This window comes from Vipera ursinii, assembly GCF_947247035.1.
Source record: "Vipera ursinii genome assembly, chromosome: 5".
Lineage (NCBI taxonomy): Eukaryota > Metazoa > Chordata > Lepidosauria > Squamata > Viperidae > Vipera > Vipera ursinii.
Genome location: NC_139518.1, coordinates 4,498,537 through 4,515,167, shown reverse-complemented (window position 1 = coordinate 4,515,167; position 16,631 = coordinate 4,498,537). Strand labels below are relative to the sequence as shown.

Here is a 16,631-nt window from a genome sequence, read left to right as displayed (position 1 = left end):
CTTAAAAGCAAAAGGTAGAAGATGTTGTGATTCAGGGTCAGCCTGTGGGTTCGGCAGTTGGGTCCGACGACGACTCAGAGGAGGAGGGGGGTGTTGAAGATCTTGCTGATGATAGCCCTCAGGCAGGCCCCTCCCACTTGGTCACCATGGAGACCCAGCTGTGTGAGCCTGACAGTGTGGATGAAGATGACCCACAGCTGGCCCTGTTCAAGGACGCCTGACGCAGGAGGCAGTCAAGTAGGAGCAAACAGAGGAAGGCTGTGGGGCTTCTCGGAAGGAGGCAAAGAGAGGCCACGCCCTGAACTCTTTATAAAGGGAATGTTTGGGGAGGGCTGGTTTGCTGAAAGCAACCGCTCAGATAGTGTTTCAAAGCTCCTGTATCTTGGTACGTGTCTTGTTTGTTTTTGTAATAAATTTGGCAGACGTATTCCAGCCTCTTGCCGTTTATAAAGGGGTTGCCTTTTCTGCAAGGCCGGTAGCAGGCTGGTACAGAACAGAAGATGGCTACAATTCCTTCTCTTGTCAATGCAAAAACATCGGACGTTAGTTGACAATTGGGTCAGTCATGTGGGTGACCCGGTTTACGACCATCACAACTTTCAATCCTTATGGTTGCAAGTTGAGAGCTACCTGAACCTGCTTCTCTGTTCTGAGTGTGCACTTGGTGACTGTTTTAATAGAAGTGGCGTTGTAGGATAAGGAAGGAGGGTGGGGTCTTCTGTGGCCACATGGCGAGATTACTTCTTAAACTATGCCAGTGTGTGTAGAATGCTGCAACACCGGAAGTTTTTAAGAAGAGACTGGAAAGCCATTTGTCTGAAGTGGTATAGGGTTTCCTGCCTGGGCAGAGGGTTGGACTAGATGACCTCCAAGGTCCCTTCCAACATCATCATCATTGTTGTTGTTGTTGTCCCTTCCAACATCATCGTTGTTGTTGTTGTTGTTGTTATTATTATTATTATTATTATTATTTCTTCTCCTTACTTCCAGACTGAATCTCTCTTTAACAAGCTTCCACCTTCTTTAAACAAAAAAAAACAGCCCCTAAAGAGCTCCCGCGAGAGTACATAGGCCAGACTTGCACGTTCCTCAATATGGCAGCTAACTACGATTTCCCTTGTTTTCTTTCCCCAGGAAAATCCTCTTTAGGAATGGTTCTCTTTCGCCTGGTGGAGCTCTCAGGGGGCTGCATTAAAATTGACGGGGTGAAAATCAGTGACATTGGCTTGGCAGATCTTCGGAGCAAGCTTTCCATAATCCCCCAGGAGCCAGTCCTCTTCAGTGGCACTGTGAGGTTGGTATAAGAGCAAAGCAAGTGAGAGAGAGAGAGAGAGAGAGAGACAGAGAGAGAGAGAGACAGACAGGGGGGGGAGGGAGAGGAAGAGAGAGAGGGAGAGAAAGAGGGAGGGAGAGGGGGAGGGAGAAGGAGAGAAAGGGAGAGAGGGAGAAGGAGAGGAAGGGAGGGAGAGGGAAAAGGAGAGACAGGAAGGGAGAGGGGGAAAGGGAGAAGGAGAGAGGAAGGGAGAGGGAGACGAAGGGAAGAGAGGAAGGGAGAAGGAGAGAAGGGAGAGGGAGAAGGAGAGAGAGGGAGAGAGGGAGAAGGAGAGAGAGGAAGGGGGAGAGAGGGAGAGAGGGAGGGAGAAAGAGAAAAAGGGAGAGGGAGAAGTAGAGAGGAAGGGAGAGGGCGGAGAGGGAGAAGAAGGGAAGAGGAAGGGAGGAGGAGAGAAAAAGGGAGAGGGAGAAGGAGAGACGAAGGGAGAGAAAGGGAGAAGGAGAGAGGAAGGGAGAGGGGGAGAGAGTAAGGGAGAGGGGGAAGGAGAAGGAGAGAGAAAAAGGGAGAGAGGGAAAAGGAGAGACAGGAAGGGAGAGGGGGAAAGGGAGGAGAGAGGAAGGGAGAGGGAGACGAAGGGAAGAGAGGAAGGGAGAAGGAGAGAGAGGGAGAGAGGGAGAAGGAGAGAGAGGAAGGGGGAGAGAGAGGGAGAGGGAGGGAGAAAGAGAGAAAAAGGGAGAGGGAGAAGGAGAGAGGAAGGGAGAGGGGGGAGAGGGAGAAGAAGGGAAGAGAGGAAGGGAGAAGGAGAGAAAAGGAGGGAGAAGGAGAGAGGGAGAAAGAGAGAGGAAGGGAGAGAGGGGGAGGGAGAAGGAGAGAGAAAAAGGGAGAGGGAGAAGGAGAGAGGAAGGGAGAGGGAGAAGGGAAGAGAGGGGAGAAGGAGAGAAAAAGGGAGAGGGAGAAGGAGAGAGGAAGAGGGAGAGGGAGAAAGGGAGGGAGAGGGGGGAGAGAGAAAGGGAGAGAGGGGGAGGGAGAAGGAAAGAGAAAAAGGGAGAGGGAGAAGGAGAGAGGAAGGGAGAGGGAGAGGGAAAAGGAGAGACAGAGGAAGGGAGAGGGGGAAAGAGGGAGAAGGGACTGCGTCTGGTTAGTCATAATGAAAACGAGCTTACTGGGAAATATAATTCTGAAACTGGCTTCACAGATTGTGTGCTAAGCCACAATTTGCTAGACCAGAACGGACAAACTTTATGGCCTGGCCCTTACAGATAGTCCTCAACTTAGAAGGGTTCATTTTGTGACCGTTCAGAATTACAACGGCCCTGACAAAGAAGTGACTTACCACCTTTTTTTCACACGACCCTTGCAGACTTCCCCAAGGTCACATGATCCAAATCCAGACACTTGGCAACCGGTTCACGTTCACGACGGTTGCGGTGTCCCGGGGTCACGTGATCCCCTTTTGCAACCTTTGCCAGATTCGCTTAACCAACCTGTGACTAATTTTAACAACCGCAACGTTTCACTTCAAACGACTGCGGCAAGAACGGCCGTAAGATGGGGCAAAACTCAACTAACAGAATGTCTCACTCAAACCACGTAAATTCAGAACAAATATGGGACTAAAAAGTTTCAAATAGCATATGAATAATTCTTAACAATTATAAAATTGTTATTCTAATTATTTTTGTTTTGTTATAAGGGAGTTAAAGGGTGGAAGGTTTGTTAACGTTGTAATAGATATTTAGCATATGTTTGCATAAGATTGCTATATGTAATACCCTGTATTCTGCTTCGGGAAGTCCGGGGGGGCGGGAGGGAAGGGGGGGAGGGTTGATGGGGAGGGGGGGTTTATTATTAAAATTTTGTAAAACTTTTCAATAAAAAAACACTTAAATTTTGGGCTCAATTTTGGTCGTAACTCGAGGACTAGCTGGAGTTCTTGTTTACAAACTGGGGTGGCAGGGTTCATACAACAGGTATTTCTCAGCCTTTAAGGGGTGTGTGTGTGTGTGTGTGTGTGTGTGTGTGTACTTCAATTCCCAGAATTCCCTAGTCCGTGTGTGTGCTCAGTGTGTGCCATTCCAGTCGAAGGGCCTTAACAGTTCAGCTAACCATTCTGCTCCTCCTGCTCCTACTTCCCTTTTGCTGACTCCTTACAACAGGGGTCTTCAAACTTGGCCACTTTAAAGACTCGTGGACTTCAACTCCCAGAATTCCTCAGCCAGCTTTGCTGAGAGTTGAAGTCCACAAGTCTTTAAAGTGGCCAAGTTTGAAGACCACTGCCTTACAAGACGGAATTGTCCTTGAAAGAGGGCTTAGTTTCCCGTGGATTATATCTATTTTTCAGTGCTTTTTTTTGTAAAAGAAAAAGGTGCCGGAACTCACACAATGTCATACAACCCACCTTGCCTACCCTATGAGGTTCTATCCAAAAAAAGGTGCCGGAACTCCGTTCTGAGCGTTCCATGAGAAAAAAAAAGCCCTGTCTATTTTGATGGAAACGAGCAGTGATTTGCTGTTATACTTTTGTCTTCTTCAGATCCAACTTGGATCCTTTCACACAGTACAGCGAGGAGCAGATCTGGGAGGCTTTGGAAAGGACGCACATGAAAGACTGCGTAAGTATAAGAACCGAGAGTTAAATTCCTTTCTGTTCCGCTGCTCCGTTGTGGCTATCACTGCAGCTTTTCCACAGAAAACTGCTGGGCTGTTTAGGTAGCCACTTAACAACTACTTGAAGTTACAACGGAGCTAAAAAAAGAATGGCTCCAAGGTCCCTTTCCAACTTTTTGTTGTTGTTGTTGTTGTTTGCTAAGTTTTGGAGACCTTGGTTTAGAGCAGGGGTGGGGAACAATGGCCCCTTCATGACTTGTGGACTCCCAGAATTCCTGAGCCAGCCCCACCTCCGGTTCAGAACCAGGCCTTTGAACCTTCTTCCATTGCTTTGTTTCTCATTTAGATTGCTCAGCTGCCCATGAAACTTGAATCCGAAGTGATGGAAAATGGGGAAAATTTCTCCGTTGGGGAGAGGCAGTTGCTTTGCATCGCCAGAGCCTTGTTGCGCCGTTGCAAGGTGAGTTTGGTGTGTAGGAGGTTTCTGCTATTCGAGAAACCTATTCTGAAATCAAAAGCCGGAAAAATTTAATTTTCCGGAGTTTGTTTCGACTTTGTTCCGAGGACTCAGGTTGATTTCTTCTCCCGATCCGGGAGGAAAAACTGTTTAGCTTTTTGTGAAAGTTGCCTAGCAGAGCTTCAAAGCTTTGTGGGATGTGTGTCCGCATCGGGGTGGGGAGAAATGTTCTTTAATATAGCTCACTTGCCTATTTTTTTTCCTGGCTTTACGCTTTTAAAATTTCTCTGGGTCCTTGAGGGGCAGAGAGCAATTCTGGAGAAAGAAGATTGCAGCAGAGAGTTGTCTTAAAATGTTTCCCGCTGTCCTGAGTTTTGCTTTCTTAATTTAAATCAGAAGGATTGTATGTATTCAGGGAAAGGGGTAAGGCGCTACAGGATTCATTCCTGGCCTACGATTAATGTTGGTTTGATACAACCCTAAATACGGGGAGCCAGTCCAACAGGAGAATGGGAAGAATGTTCCGGGCACTTTTGTAAAAGAAACAAAAGACAGTGAACATTTGCACGAAGCTTTTGCAAAAGGAAGGATGCCCTCACACGTACATGTGGCACCGACTATTTGACACAGCAGTATAAGCAGCAAAATGTTTTGTGGCACTTGGCTCTCTACATGGGGCTACCCTTGAAGACCACTCGGAGGCTCCAACTGGTACAGAATGCAGCCGCGAGAGTTGTGTTGGGAGTTTCCCGACACTCCCATGTCACACCTCTGCTCCGCGAGCTGCATTGGCTTCCAGTTGTCTTCCGGGTGAGGTTCAAGGTGTTAGTAATGACCTACAAAGCCCTACATGGCATGGGTCCGGAATACCTTGGGGAGCACCTGCGGCCGGCGTCAACTTCCCTCCGCCCAGTACGCTCCCATAGAGAGGGCCTCCTCAGGGTGCCACCGGTCAAAGAATGCCGACTGGTGGCCCCCAGGGGGAGGGCGTTCTCTGTGGGCGCGCCGGATTTATGGAACCATCTTCCGGTCGAGCTCCGGATGGCGCCTGATCTCCGCTCCTTCCGGCGCGATCTTAAAACCTACTTTTTTGAACAAGCTGGCCTGGCCTGATGGGATGGGGTTGGGTTTTATAAATTGGTTTTAACTTTTAATCTGTACTAATTTATTACGGGCATTGCTGTTTAATTACTTTTTAATTTTTGTATCTTGTTTTTATTATGTATTGCCCTGTTCACCGCCCTGAGTCCTTCTGGAGAAGGGCGGTATACAAATTAAATAAATAAATAAATAAAAAAAAATAAAGCAAATGCATTTGTACAACAGTCCACAGTCCACCGTGGAAGTTTACATTACAGTGAATTTATTCTGCAGAGGCAGTCCTCGAATTACAACAGTACATTTAGTGACTGTTTCAAGTTACAACAGGATTGGAAAAAAAGTGGCCCGTGACCAATTTTCGCACTTAACGACTGTTGCAGCACCCCCAGGGTCACATAATCAAAATTCACAGGCTTGGGAACTGACTCATATTTATGACGGTCGCAGCGTCCCGGGGACACGTGGTCCCCTTTTGCGACCTTCTGACCAGCAAAGTCAATGGGGAAAAACAGATTCACTTCACACCCGTGTTACTAACTTAACAACTGCAGTGATTCACTTAAGGACTGTGGTAAGAAAGGTTGTAAAATGGGGCAAAATTCTCTTTTAACAACTGTTTCACTTAGCAGCAGAAATTTTGGGCTCAGTTGGGATCGTAAGTCGAAGACTACCGCTATACAGTCGAGTTATGCTGGCAACGCCATGAACTAAGTGATCACACTTGAAGTCAAATGGAGAAATTAAGACATGCTCTTCTTTCTTGTTTGCAATTAATTGGAAATACACGGAGGGCTCTGCCGCCTGGTCCAAATTCTCCAGCACAGCCCCAGTGACGGTTTGAGAAATTGGTTTAATTATTGCAGCCAGGTTTGAAACAAAGATTCCAGGTCTTATTATTATTCCAGGATGACCAAGGTTGAGGCAGGACAACTGAGCTTTCATTAAACCAGGGGTAGGCAACCTCGGCTCTTTTATGACTCATGGACTTCAACTCCCAGAATTCCTGAGACAGCTATGCTGGCTCAGGAATTCTGGGAGTTGAAGTCCATGAGTCATAAAAGAGCCGAGGTTGCCTACCCCTGCATTAGACAAATGAGAGGAGCTGTATTCTATGACACCGCCCCACACACACACACCCTCAGCTCCTTTGCTTACTTTCAACATTGTAGGTGTTCCATTTTGTGTCATGCTGTCTTTTAGTCATAATGGAAGCCTAGGGAAAGGGTGGATTGCTGCGTGTTTAATGAAGCTCATGCGGTGGTGTTCCACAGATCTTAATCCTGGATGAAGCGACGGCTGCTATGGACACCGAGACCGATATACTGATCCAAGAGACGATCAGAGAAGCCTTTGCAGATTGCACCAGGCTGACGATCGCTCATCGCCTGCATACAGTTCTGGGCTCTGACCGGATTATGGTACTGATGCAAGGACAGGTGAGCAAGCTGCCAACTTCTTTTGCTTCTAAAAATTACCATAGAGCCGGGAGCCACTCCAGGAATGGGTGGCAAAACGAGGCAGCCCTCATAAAATTCCAATCCAGAGTCAGCCAAGCAATGAAGCAGTCTTCCTTGTTTGTAATGTAAACAAGGTCTTAGCCAAGAGGTTCCTAAAATGATAACTTTCCTGAGAATTATTTGGTCGCCACGATAAAAAAAAAGACGTTGAGACTCTAGAAAGAGTGCAGAGAAGAGCAACAAAGAGGATCAGGGGACTGGAGGCTAAAACATATAAGGAACAGTTGCTGGAATTGGGTATGTCTAGTTTAATGAAGAGAAGGATGAAGGGTGACATGACAGCAGTCTTCCAATATCTCAGGGGCTGCCCCAAAGAAGAGGGAGTCAAGCTGTTCTCCAAAGCGCCTGAAGGCAGGACAAGAAGCAACGGATGGAAACTAACCAAAGCGAAGCGACCTAGAACTAAGGAGGAATTTCCTGGGAGACGACAATTAATCAGTGGAACCTACTTGCCTCCAGAAGTTGTGGGTGCTCCAACAGTGGAAGTATTTATAAAGAGACTTGACAGCCATTTGACTGAAGGCCTCCAAGGTCCCCTCCAACTCTGTTATAGTGTTATTCAGACAAATCGTATTGTCTTCCTAGGTACGTCCTCACACTTCTCATGGCAACGTTATGGAATTTCCAGGAGGAAATTCCCGAGGAGCTAGAGACAAGATAGACCTGATAGCTTTTTATGTGAGAGAAAGAGGATGAAGACGGCTCCTCCTGAACAGTTCCACAGTGCATGTCTTAGGTGGCTGGTAGTTTGGTTTAGTTTGTCAAGATTCTGTCTCTTAAAGTAAGGAATAATAAGGAAATATGCTTGGAAGAATCACTAATCTTTCTTGGCTTTTGGAGCCTGGAAAGGATTAGCCCTTGCTTTCTTTCCAAGATAACAGAATAAGAGAATAAAGGAGTTGGAAGGGACCTTGAAGGTCTTCTAGTCCAACTCCCTGCTCAGGCAGGAAACCCCATACCAGTGGTCCCCAATCTTTGCAGCTTGGCAGCCTGGCAGGGGAGAGGAGAACTGGGCCTTGCAAGTGGTGGGTTGGCGCATGGACAAACGCAGAGCTCGACTTCTGCGTGTCAGAATCCATTTACATCACATTTCATAAATGTATAGGTAGAACAATGTGCTTATTCTGGGGATCCTGCCATCTCTCCGAAGGGGGGGGGAGAGGATAGACTTTAGGCATCTTCAAACAACAGGGAACATTTGAACTGGGGGAGGGAGGGGGAGTGACAGATCTGGATTGCATCTTCATTTACAACAAAAGGAAGCAATAACCATAAAACCAAGGAGAGTTCCCTTTCCCATGGAAGGGCCTGACATCTGACCAAATGGATGAGGGGAGGGGCTGAAATGGGAATTTATTTTTATTTATTTTATTTTTATTCCATTTATATCCCGCCCTTCTCCGAAGACTCAGGGCGGCTTTACAAACTTAGCAGTAGCCTTCATTCTATATATATATGCCTGCTTATTAGGGCTTTCACACACACACCCCAAGCGGCATTATTACAAAGTCAGCTTAATTGCCCCCAACAATCTGGGTCCTCATTTTACCTACCTCGGAAGGATGGAAGGCTGAGTCAAACTTGAGCCTGGTGGGATGCGAACCTGCACTAATTGCAGGCAGCTGGTGTTACTTAAGGAGGCATCAGCCCACTGCTCCACCAAGGCTCTTTGTCTGAAATTGTAGAGTTTCCTGCCTGATCAGGGGGTTGGACTAGATCAGGGGTAGGCAACCTTGGCTGTTTTATGACTCGTGGACTTCCAACTTCCCAGAATTCCTGAGTGAAGTCCACGAGTCATCAAAGTTGCCAACTTTGTTAGATTCCGTCTTGTATTGCCACAATCGATTCCATCCTAGTAAACATTTTCCTTTTGGACTAAACTTGCATCCAAGAGTTCTTATTTCCTAAGATGTGGATTGAGGTGGGTCCTGACACTGCGAGTGACAGGCTAGCGCCTGAGTGCATTCGTGCACGGCCTGAGTTGGGGAACCCTGCCTTATACATTTCAGACAAATGGCTGTTGAGTCTCTTCTTAAAAACTTCCAGTGTTGGAGCACTCACCGCTTCTGGAGGCAGGTTGTTCCCCTGGTTAATTTTTCTCACTGTCAGGAAGTTCCTCCTTAGTTCTAGCTTGCTTCTCTCCTTGATGAGCGTCCATCCGTCGCTTCCTTGTTCTGCCTTCAGGGGCTTTGGAGAATAGCTTGACTCCCTCTTCTTTGGGGCAGCCCCTGAGATATTGGAAGATGCCTATTGCGTCACCCCTAAAGGAACTCTGATAACTTTATGTAAAACCAAGGAATAGGTTATCTTTGGGTCGGTCCCCTTTTCAACAGTGATGCTACAGGTCGTCCTTGACTTAACAACAATGGCACCGGAAAATGCCAGTTTTCACACTTAACGACCGTCGCAGCCTCCCCAGGGTCACGTGATCAAAATTCAGACGCTTGGCAACTGACTCGTATTTATGACAGGTCGCAGTGTCCCGGGGCTCACGCCATCCCCTTTGGCGACCTTCCGACAAGCCAAGTCAGCGGGGGAAGCCAGATTCACAGCTGTGGCAAGGAAGGTCGCAAAATGGGGGCAAAAGCTCACTTAACCAACGTCTCGCTGATCCACACAAATGTTTGGGCTCCGTCGCGGCCGTACGTCGAGGACTGCCTGCATTTATTTATTTATTTATTTATTTATTTATTTATTTATTTATTTATTTATTTATTTTATTACATTTATATACCGCCCTTTCCCGAGGGACTCAGGGCGGTTTACAGGGTAATTAAAAACCAAAAATACAAAAGTTAAAAACCAAATTTAAAAAAGATTAAATTTATCCCTGTATAAATAAAACCCCAATTAAAATAAATTAGTCCTCAGCCTGGGCCAGAGAGCTCGAAGAGCCAGGTCTTCAGGCCCCGGCGGAACGAACGGAGGTCGGGGGCAGTCCTCAGCTCCACTGGCAGCTGGTTCCAAAGGGCAGGTGCCCCCACAGAGAAGGCCCTACCCCTGGGTGTTACCCGCCGGCAATCTCTTACCGGTGGCACCCTGAGAAGACCCTCCCTGTGGGAGCGCACTGGACGAAGGGAGCTTGATGCCGGCAGCAGGTGTTCCCTCAGATATCCCAGACCCAAGCCATGTAGGGCTTTATAGGTCATCACCAGCACCTTGAATTTCACCCGGAGGGCAACCGGAAGCCAATGCAGCTCGCGGAGTAGAGGTGTTACGTGGGAGTATCGGGAGACCCCTGCATTTACCCCTGCAGTGCATTGTACGTCATGCGCTTTTCTCTCTTCCGTTTCGTTTCAGGTGATGGAATTTGACACTCCGTCGGCTCTTCTGTCCAACGAAAATTCCCGCTTCTATGCCATGTTTGCTGCTGTGGAAAACAAGGTTGCAGTCAAGGGCTAAAAATTTCAGGGCAAAAGTCACTTTAATACGGAGCGTAATCTCTTCTCTGCCTGTGGCAGGGATGTTCCTCCATTTTCATGTCTTTTCGAGCAGGTTGTCTTTTCACTTTTTAATATTTTATTATTATTATATTTTTTTTAGGATCGTGGGTCAGGATCGAGGTTTTTTTGTTTTTTTGTTTTAAATAGTACTGTAAGGAGGATTCTTCATGATTTTTATTATGGTATTTATTTCGTATTCTTCTTACTATTTTTTTTTTTTTTGCTATTAAATGCACTCTACAAAGATGGCTCAGGGAGCCAGATTATTATAAATGTATCCAGAGGCCTATATTGAAGCTTTATACATGTAGCTATATCTATACAGAATTTCTGTACATAGCCTATATTTACAGTGGAAATGTAAGCTGTTTATTTTATATTAAAATGAGCGCTGTGGTTAATACCAGTGCATATTCTTTTCTATCCTTTTTATTTTACATTTTTCTTTTCTTCTTCTTTTTTTGTACCTTTTTAGTGGGGTTGGGAATCTGGCTTGGGCCAGGCTGCACTGGAGTCTCCCGGGTGCAGTGAAAGTTTTGTGTATCTGTCCCTCCCTCTCCCCTTTTGGCACGTGGGCCCTGACAAGGGCAATCAAGGTCCTTGGCAATTGTCCGATACAAGCCATGGGTTTCGCATGGTACTGTGCCCTGGAGGGGTTTACTGTACCCCTCCTCCACTCCCCACGGTGATTTCGCCACCACAAAGCTCAGGTACCTTTGAACCCAGTGCATTCACCTGGGTACACACAGTGACAAGTCGGTTGTTTGGCTGATGCTTCATCCAACGCAGTCAAGCCGCTTCCATTTTGCTGTGCAAAAGCACCTCTCTGCATCGTACGCCAGGCGGTCTCCAAACTTTAAAACTTGTGGACTTCCAACTCCCAGCGTTCCCTAACCAGCACAGCTGGCTAGGGAATGCTGGGAGTTGAACTCCACAAATCTTTTGCAGATTTCCCTCCTCTCCCCCCCCTTCCCCTGGTATATAGCATTATTCCCAAGGTGGAGCAAGGAAATCTTTTTTTTTTAGACTGGACCCTTCTACTTCCGACAGCGTTTCTCTGCACGAGTTGCAGACTTTTGAGATAATTGGCGATTGTTTTGGAAAGTTCTCCAGATGCTTTTGATATTTTTAAAATGGTTATTCATTCACCTGACTCTGTATTTGGACAAAATTTTGCTCTTGCTTCCACGTTAATGGAATTATTTACATCCTCAACATCTTGCAGCTTTCAGCAAGCACCTGACCGGGTTTGGACACTGGTGTAGGGAATTTTATTTTCTAATTGTAAAGAGACCTACCTCAGGTTGCTGGTCCTGTGTTGTACGTTACCATGGTTACTGTACACCATCTGTATTGTATGGGACCAGTAGCCCAGTCGGGCATGGTCAGTCTCGTAATAGCTGTTTCGATCGGTCGGCACTGCATGTTTGTTGATTTGTTTGTTTTTGTCCAGGCGGACCTTTTATAGCCTTAGCATGTTTGCAAATTGTCTTTGTCGAGACGGACATCTGCAAAAGTGAATAAAAATTATTTTGGTTTTTTGTAAAGATGTGTGTGCGCTTTCATTATGGAGCGGCGTTGAGTTTTCTTCCACGAAGCAGCTGGGATGAGCTGTGTGCCGTTGCTTTTTAATCAGCCGTAATTTAGGAATCAGGACTGACTCCAGTCCAGCTTGTATAGTAGCTTGTGTTTTGTTTTATTTAGCATGCTGTCTTGCAGTTTTCTAAAGGAAATTTCATGTTTATTTGCTTTGCGTGAAAATTGAACCTGGCCTTCACGATACATTCAATAATCCACAGGTTTGGTTTTTTAAAAATTTTATTCTTTGATCGTTGTTTTTTTTAAAAAGAGTGATTTTTTTATAAAAAGAACATTATAGCTCTTACATGTTTACATTATTAAAAAGGAAAAAAAACAGATTTAGTAAATCTGTGGTTAAATGACCCATGGTTTAACATGGATGTCTACCAACTCTTAAGTTTTTTCCATTGTTCAAGTAGAATCTTGCTTACACATAAATTAAACCCATCCTTCCGTATCCTGCAGTTTGGGAAGTTATTCTTTCCTGCAATACCCATCTAGACATTTGAAGAACGTCATGGTATGCTAATGCCTCCTTAAGTAACACCAGCTGCCTGCAATTAGTGCAGGTTCGCATCCCACCAGGCTCAAGGTTGACTCAGCCTTCCATCCTTCCGAGGTAGGTAAAATGAGGACCCAGATTGTTGGGGGCAATTAAGCTGACTTTGTAATAATGCCGCTTGGGGGGGTGTATGAAAGCCCTAATAAGCAGGCATATACATAGAATGAAGGCTACTGCTAAGCTTGTAAGCCGCCCTGAGTCTTCGGAGAAGGGCGAGATATAAATGGAATTAAAATAAAAAAATAAAATAAATTTGATCCTCTCTCAGGTTGCCTCTCTCCCTCTCCCTCCTTCTCTCTTCCCTCTCCTCATTTTTTAACCTTTCTCCAAACCTGAGCTAGTTTTGTTCTAAAAATCAGGAGGAGCACCTTTTCTGACTAGCAGTCATGCAACTGTGAGAGGGACCTTGGAGTCCCGGTGGACGATCGCTTGACTATGAGCCAGTCCTGTGCAGCAGCAACCAAAAAAGCTAACACAATCCTGGGTTGCATAGACAGAGGCGTAGAATCAAGATCACGCGAAGTGTTAGCACCGCTTTACAAAGCCCTAGTATTATTTATTTATTTATTTATTTGATTTGTATACCGCCCTTCTCCCTAAGGACTCAGGGCGGTGAACAGTGACATAAATGTCAAAATGCACAAATACAGAAAATTGAGAATAAATTAAGCCCTACTGCCCAAATGTAGAAGATAAGTTAAAACCACAATTAAAATTAAACCCGTCAGACCAGATCGGATTGCTTACATAGATATGTTTTTAGATCGCGTCGGAAGGAGCGAAGGTCGGGAGCCATCCGGAGCTCAACCGGTAAATGGTTCCATAGGTCAGGCGCGCCCACAGAGAACGCTCTCCCCCTGGGAGCCACCAAGCGGCATTCTCCGAACGGTGGCACCCTTAGGAGGCCCTCTCTGTGGGAGCGTACCGGGCGGAGGGAAGTTGATGCCGGCAGCAGGTGATTCCCAAGGTACTCCGGACCCATGCCATGTAGGGCTTTGAAAACCATTACAAGCACCTTGAATCTCACCCGGAGGATAACTGGGAGCCAATGTAGTAAGACCACACCTCGAACACTGCAGCCAATTCTGGACACCGTATCACAAAAAAGATGTTGAGAAGACTGGGAAAAATTCAGAGAACAGCAACTAAGATGATCCAAGACCTGGAGACCAAAACGTACAAAGAAGAGCTGCGGAACTTGGGTTTGACTAGTCTAAAGAAAAGAAGAAATAGGGGAGACATGATAGCAGTGTTCCAGCATCTGAGGGGCTGCCCCAAAGGAGAGGGAGCACCAGAGGGAAGGACGAGAAACAATGGTTGGAAACTGACTAAAGAGAGAAGCAATTTGGAATTGAGGAGAAACTTCCTGACAGTGAGGATAATCAACAAGTGGAACAGCTTGCCACCAGAAACCGTGGGTGCTCCGTCACTGGAGGTTTTTAAGAAGAGACTGGACAATCATCTGACTGAGATGAAGTATGACCTCCTGCTTAAGCAGGGGGCTGGACTAGAAGACCTCCAAGGTCCCTTCCAGCTTCTATTCTGTTCTAATTCCAAAACCCACAAAAGTTCATGCTTTTGAACCAAATTGGTTACAGGTGTAGTCCTCAGCTCCTGACCGTTAACTGAGCCCAAAATTTCTGTTGCTAAGCAAGACAGCTGTTAAATGAGTTTTGCCCCATCTTGTGAACTTTCTTGGTAGTTGGTAAAGTGAATCAATGCAAGGCTGTCAAGACAATCTTGCTTTCCCCCATTCACTTTGCTTGTCAAAAGGACGCAAAAAACGATCACATAAACCACATGACCATCGTAAACGAATCAGACGCCAAGGGTCTGAATGCTGATCACGTGACCACAGGGATGCGGCAACAATTGTACGTGTGAAAAGCGATTGCGAGTCACTCTTGTCACTTTTGAGTGCTCACGAAATAAGTGGTTCTATATTGTGGACTGCCTGTATTCTACCACAGGGGTCCCCAACCTTGGCAACTTTTAAGACTTGTCGACTTCAAAGATAACTGCAAGTCCTGAAGAAGAATTAAAAGAATAGTAACATTTAAAAAAAATTACGTATGTTGAATTCAGTACTCAATGGAGTATAGTTGCCGAGTTTGAAGACCCCTGGAGTATAGGATGCAGCCAATTTCATTTCTGTCTTTTTTCCCCTCTCTCTCGCTCTGCTCCCTTTTATCCACCATCGCATGAATTAAGTAAATTGCATCTAAACTATTTTTTTTCATTTTTGACATATGTGGACCTACCATTTTATTTTGAGTGAAGCAATGTACAGAGATAAAAGATGTAACTGCCTAAAAACTATGAGAAATTGAATCTGCAGTCGTTTATTCAAGAAAATGCTAATCTCCTCCCATGGAAAAAAAGGACAGCCGTGGTTCGAATACTTGGCATAATGCCTGCTTGGGCAGAAAACTCAAGTAGGCATTTTTTTTATAACCGCCTACCAGTTGCTGGCATCAACTGAGAGGAAATTTTTCCCTGCTCTGCCATGCGGAATTCTTTTCAGCTGCGCAGTGTTTCATTTCAATTCGTTCATTCATTCATTCATTCATTCATTTAGTTCATACATCATCCATCTCACTGTCAAGTAACTGGGCGGCTGATAACACAGTGGGACAAAAAAGTATTTAGTCAGCCACCAATTGTGCAAGTTCTCCCACTTAAAAAGATGAGAGAGGCCTGTAATTTTCGTCCTAGGTATACCTCAACTATGAGAGACAAAATGTGGGGAAAGAATCCAGGAAATCACATTGTAGGATTTCTAACAAATTTATTTGCAAATTATGGTGGGAAATAAATATTTGGTCCATCACAAAAGTTCATCTCAATACTTTGTTATATACCCTTTGTTGGCAATGACAGAGGTCGAAACATTTTCTGTAAGTCTTCACAAGGTTTGCACACGCTGTTGCTGGTATTTTGGCCCATTCCTCCATGCAGATCTCCTCTAGAGCAGTGACGTTTTGGGGCTGTCGCTGGGCAACATGGACTTTCAACTCCCTCCAAAGGTTATTTATGGGGTTGAGATCTGGAGACTGGCTAGCTAGGCCACTCCAGGACCTTGAAATGCTTCTTACGAAGCCACTCCTTCGTTGCCCGGGCGGTGTGTTTGGGATCATATTTACTGTATTTACTGTTTTTAGTGGGGCATATGTTTAATCTTCTTTTAATTTTTGTATTTTTTATATATTTGCCCTGTTCACCGCCCTGAGTCCTTCGGGAGAAGGGCGGTATATAAATAAAATTATAATTATAATTATTATTATTATTATCATTGTCATGCTGAAAGACCCAGCCACGTTTCATCTTCAATGCCCTTGCTGATGGAAGGAGGTTTTCACTCAAAATCTCACAAAATGGCTCAGCTTGGAAACCTCTCCCTTTCCCCTCAGCATGGCTGGCTCAGGAATTCTGGGAGTTGAAGTCCGCGAGTCATCAAAGAGCCAAGGTTGCCTACCCTTGCAACTAGCTAAATAAACATCTCATCCTCTGCCATCCCCTTCTCCTTTTGCCTTCAGGCTGCCCCAACATCAGGGTCTTTCCCAATATTTCAGCTTCAGCTTCCAGATCTCTCCTTCCAAGGAACAGGCAGATCACATGACCCTGGGACACTGCAACGGTCACAAACATGAGTCAGTTGCCAAACGTCTGAATTTTGATGACCTGACCATGGGGATGCTGCAGGGGTCGTATGCGGGGGAAAAGTCGTAAGTCCCTTTTTTCCAGTGCTGTTGTAAGTTCCAAGGTCAGTAAATGAACTATTGAAATTTGAGGACTAGCGACTTCAATGCTCGGGGAATTCTGAGAGTTGAAGCGCTCGCATTTTAAAACAGTTTGAGAAACACAGCTGTGGGAGCCACCCCCTTCACGGTCCTTCTTAACAACACTGCAAGTTTTTTTAAGGAGTGATTGTACAATCATTTGCCTGAGACAGTACAGGCAAGTCCTCCATTTACGACCCCATCTGAGCCCCAAATTTATGTTGCCAAGTGAGAAATTCGTTAAGTGACTTTGGCCCCATTTTACAATTTTTCCTGCCACATTTTGTTAAATGAGTCACTGCCTTTGTCGC

At 45.7% G+C, this 16,631-nt stretch overlaps 1 protein-coding gene across 7 annotated transcripts in view; it reads left to right on the top strand.

Moving 5' to 3' along the window:
- Nucleotides 1–11,945, top strand: part of ABCC5 (ATP binding cassette subfamily C member 5) — an 81,580-nt gene extending 69,635 nt beyond the window's left edge. For all 7 annotated transcript variants that reach the window (XM_083363869.1, XM_083363871.1, XM_083363867.1 and 4 more), the window contains 5 exons: nucleotides 1,135–1,294; nucleotides 3,807–3,885; nucleotides 4,227–4,340; nucleotides 6,710–6,874; nucleotides 10,256–11,945. In XM_083363869.1, the coding sequence (XP_083219995.1) occupies nucleotides 1,135–1,294; nucleotides 3,807–3,885; nucleotides 4,227–4,340; nucleotides 6,710–6,874; nucleotides 10,256–10,357 (620 nt within the window). In that variant the 3' untranslated portion in view covers nucleotides 10,358–11,945. The remainder of the gene's footprint in view (nucleotides 1–1,134; nucleotides 1,295–3,806; nucleotides 3,886–4,226; nucleotides 4,341–6,709; nucleotides 6,875–10,255) is intronic.
- The last annotated feature ends 4,686 nt before the right edge of the window (nucleotides 11,946–16,631 follow it).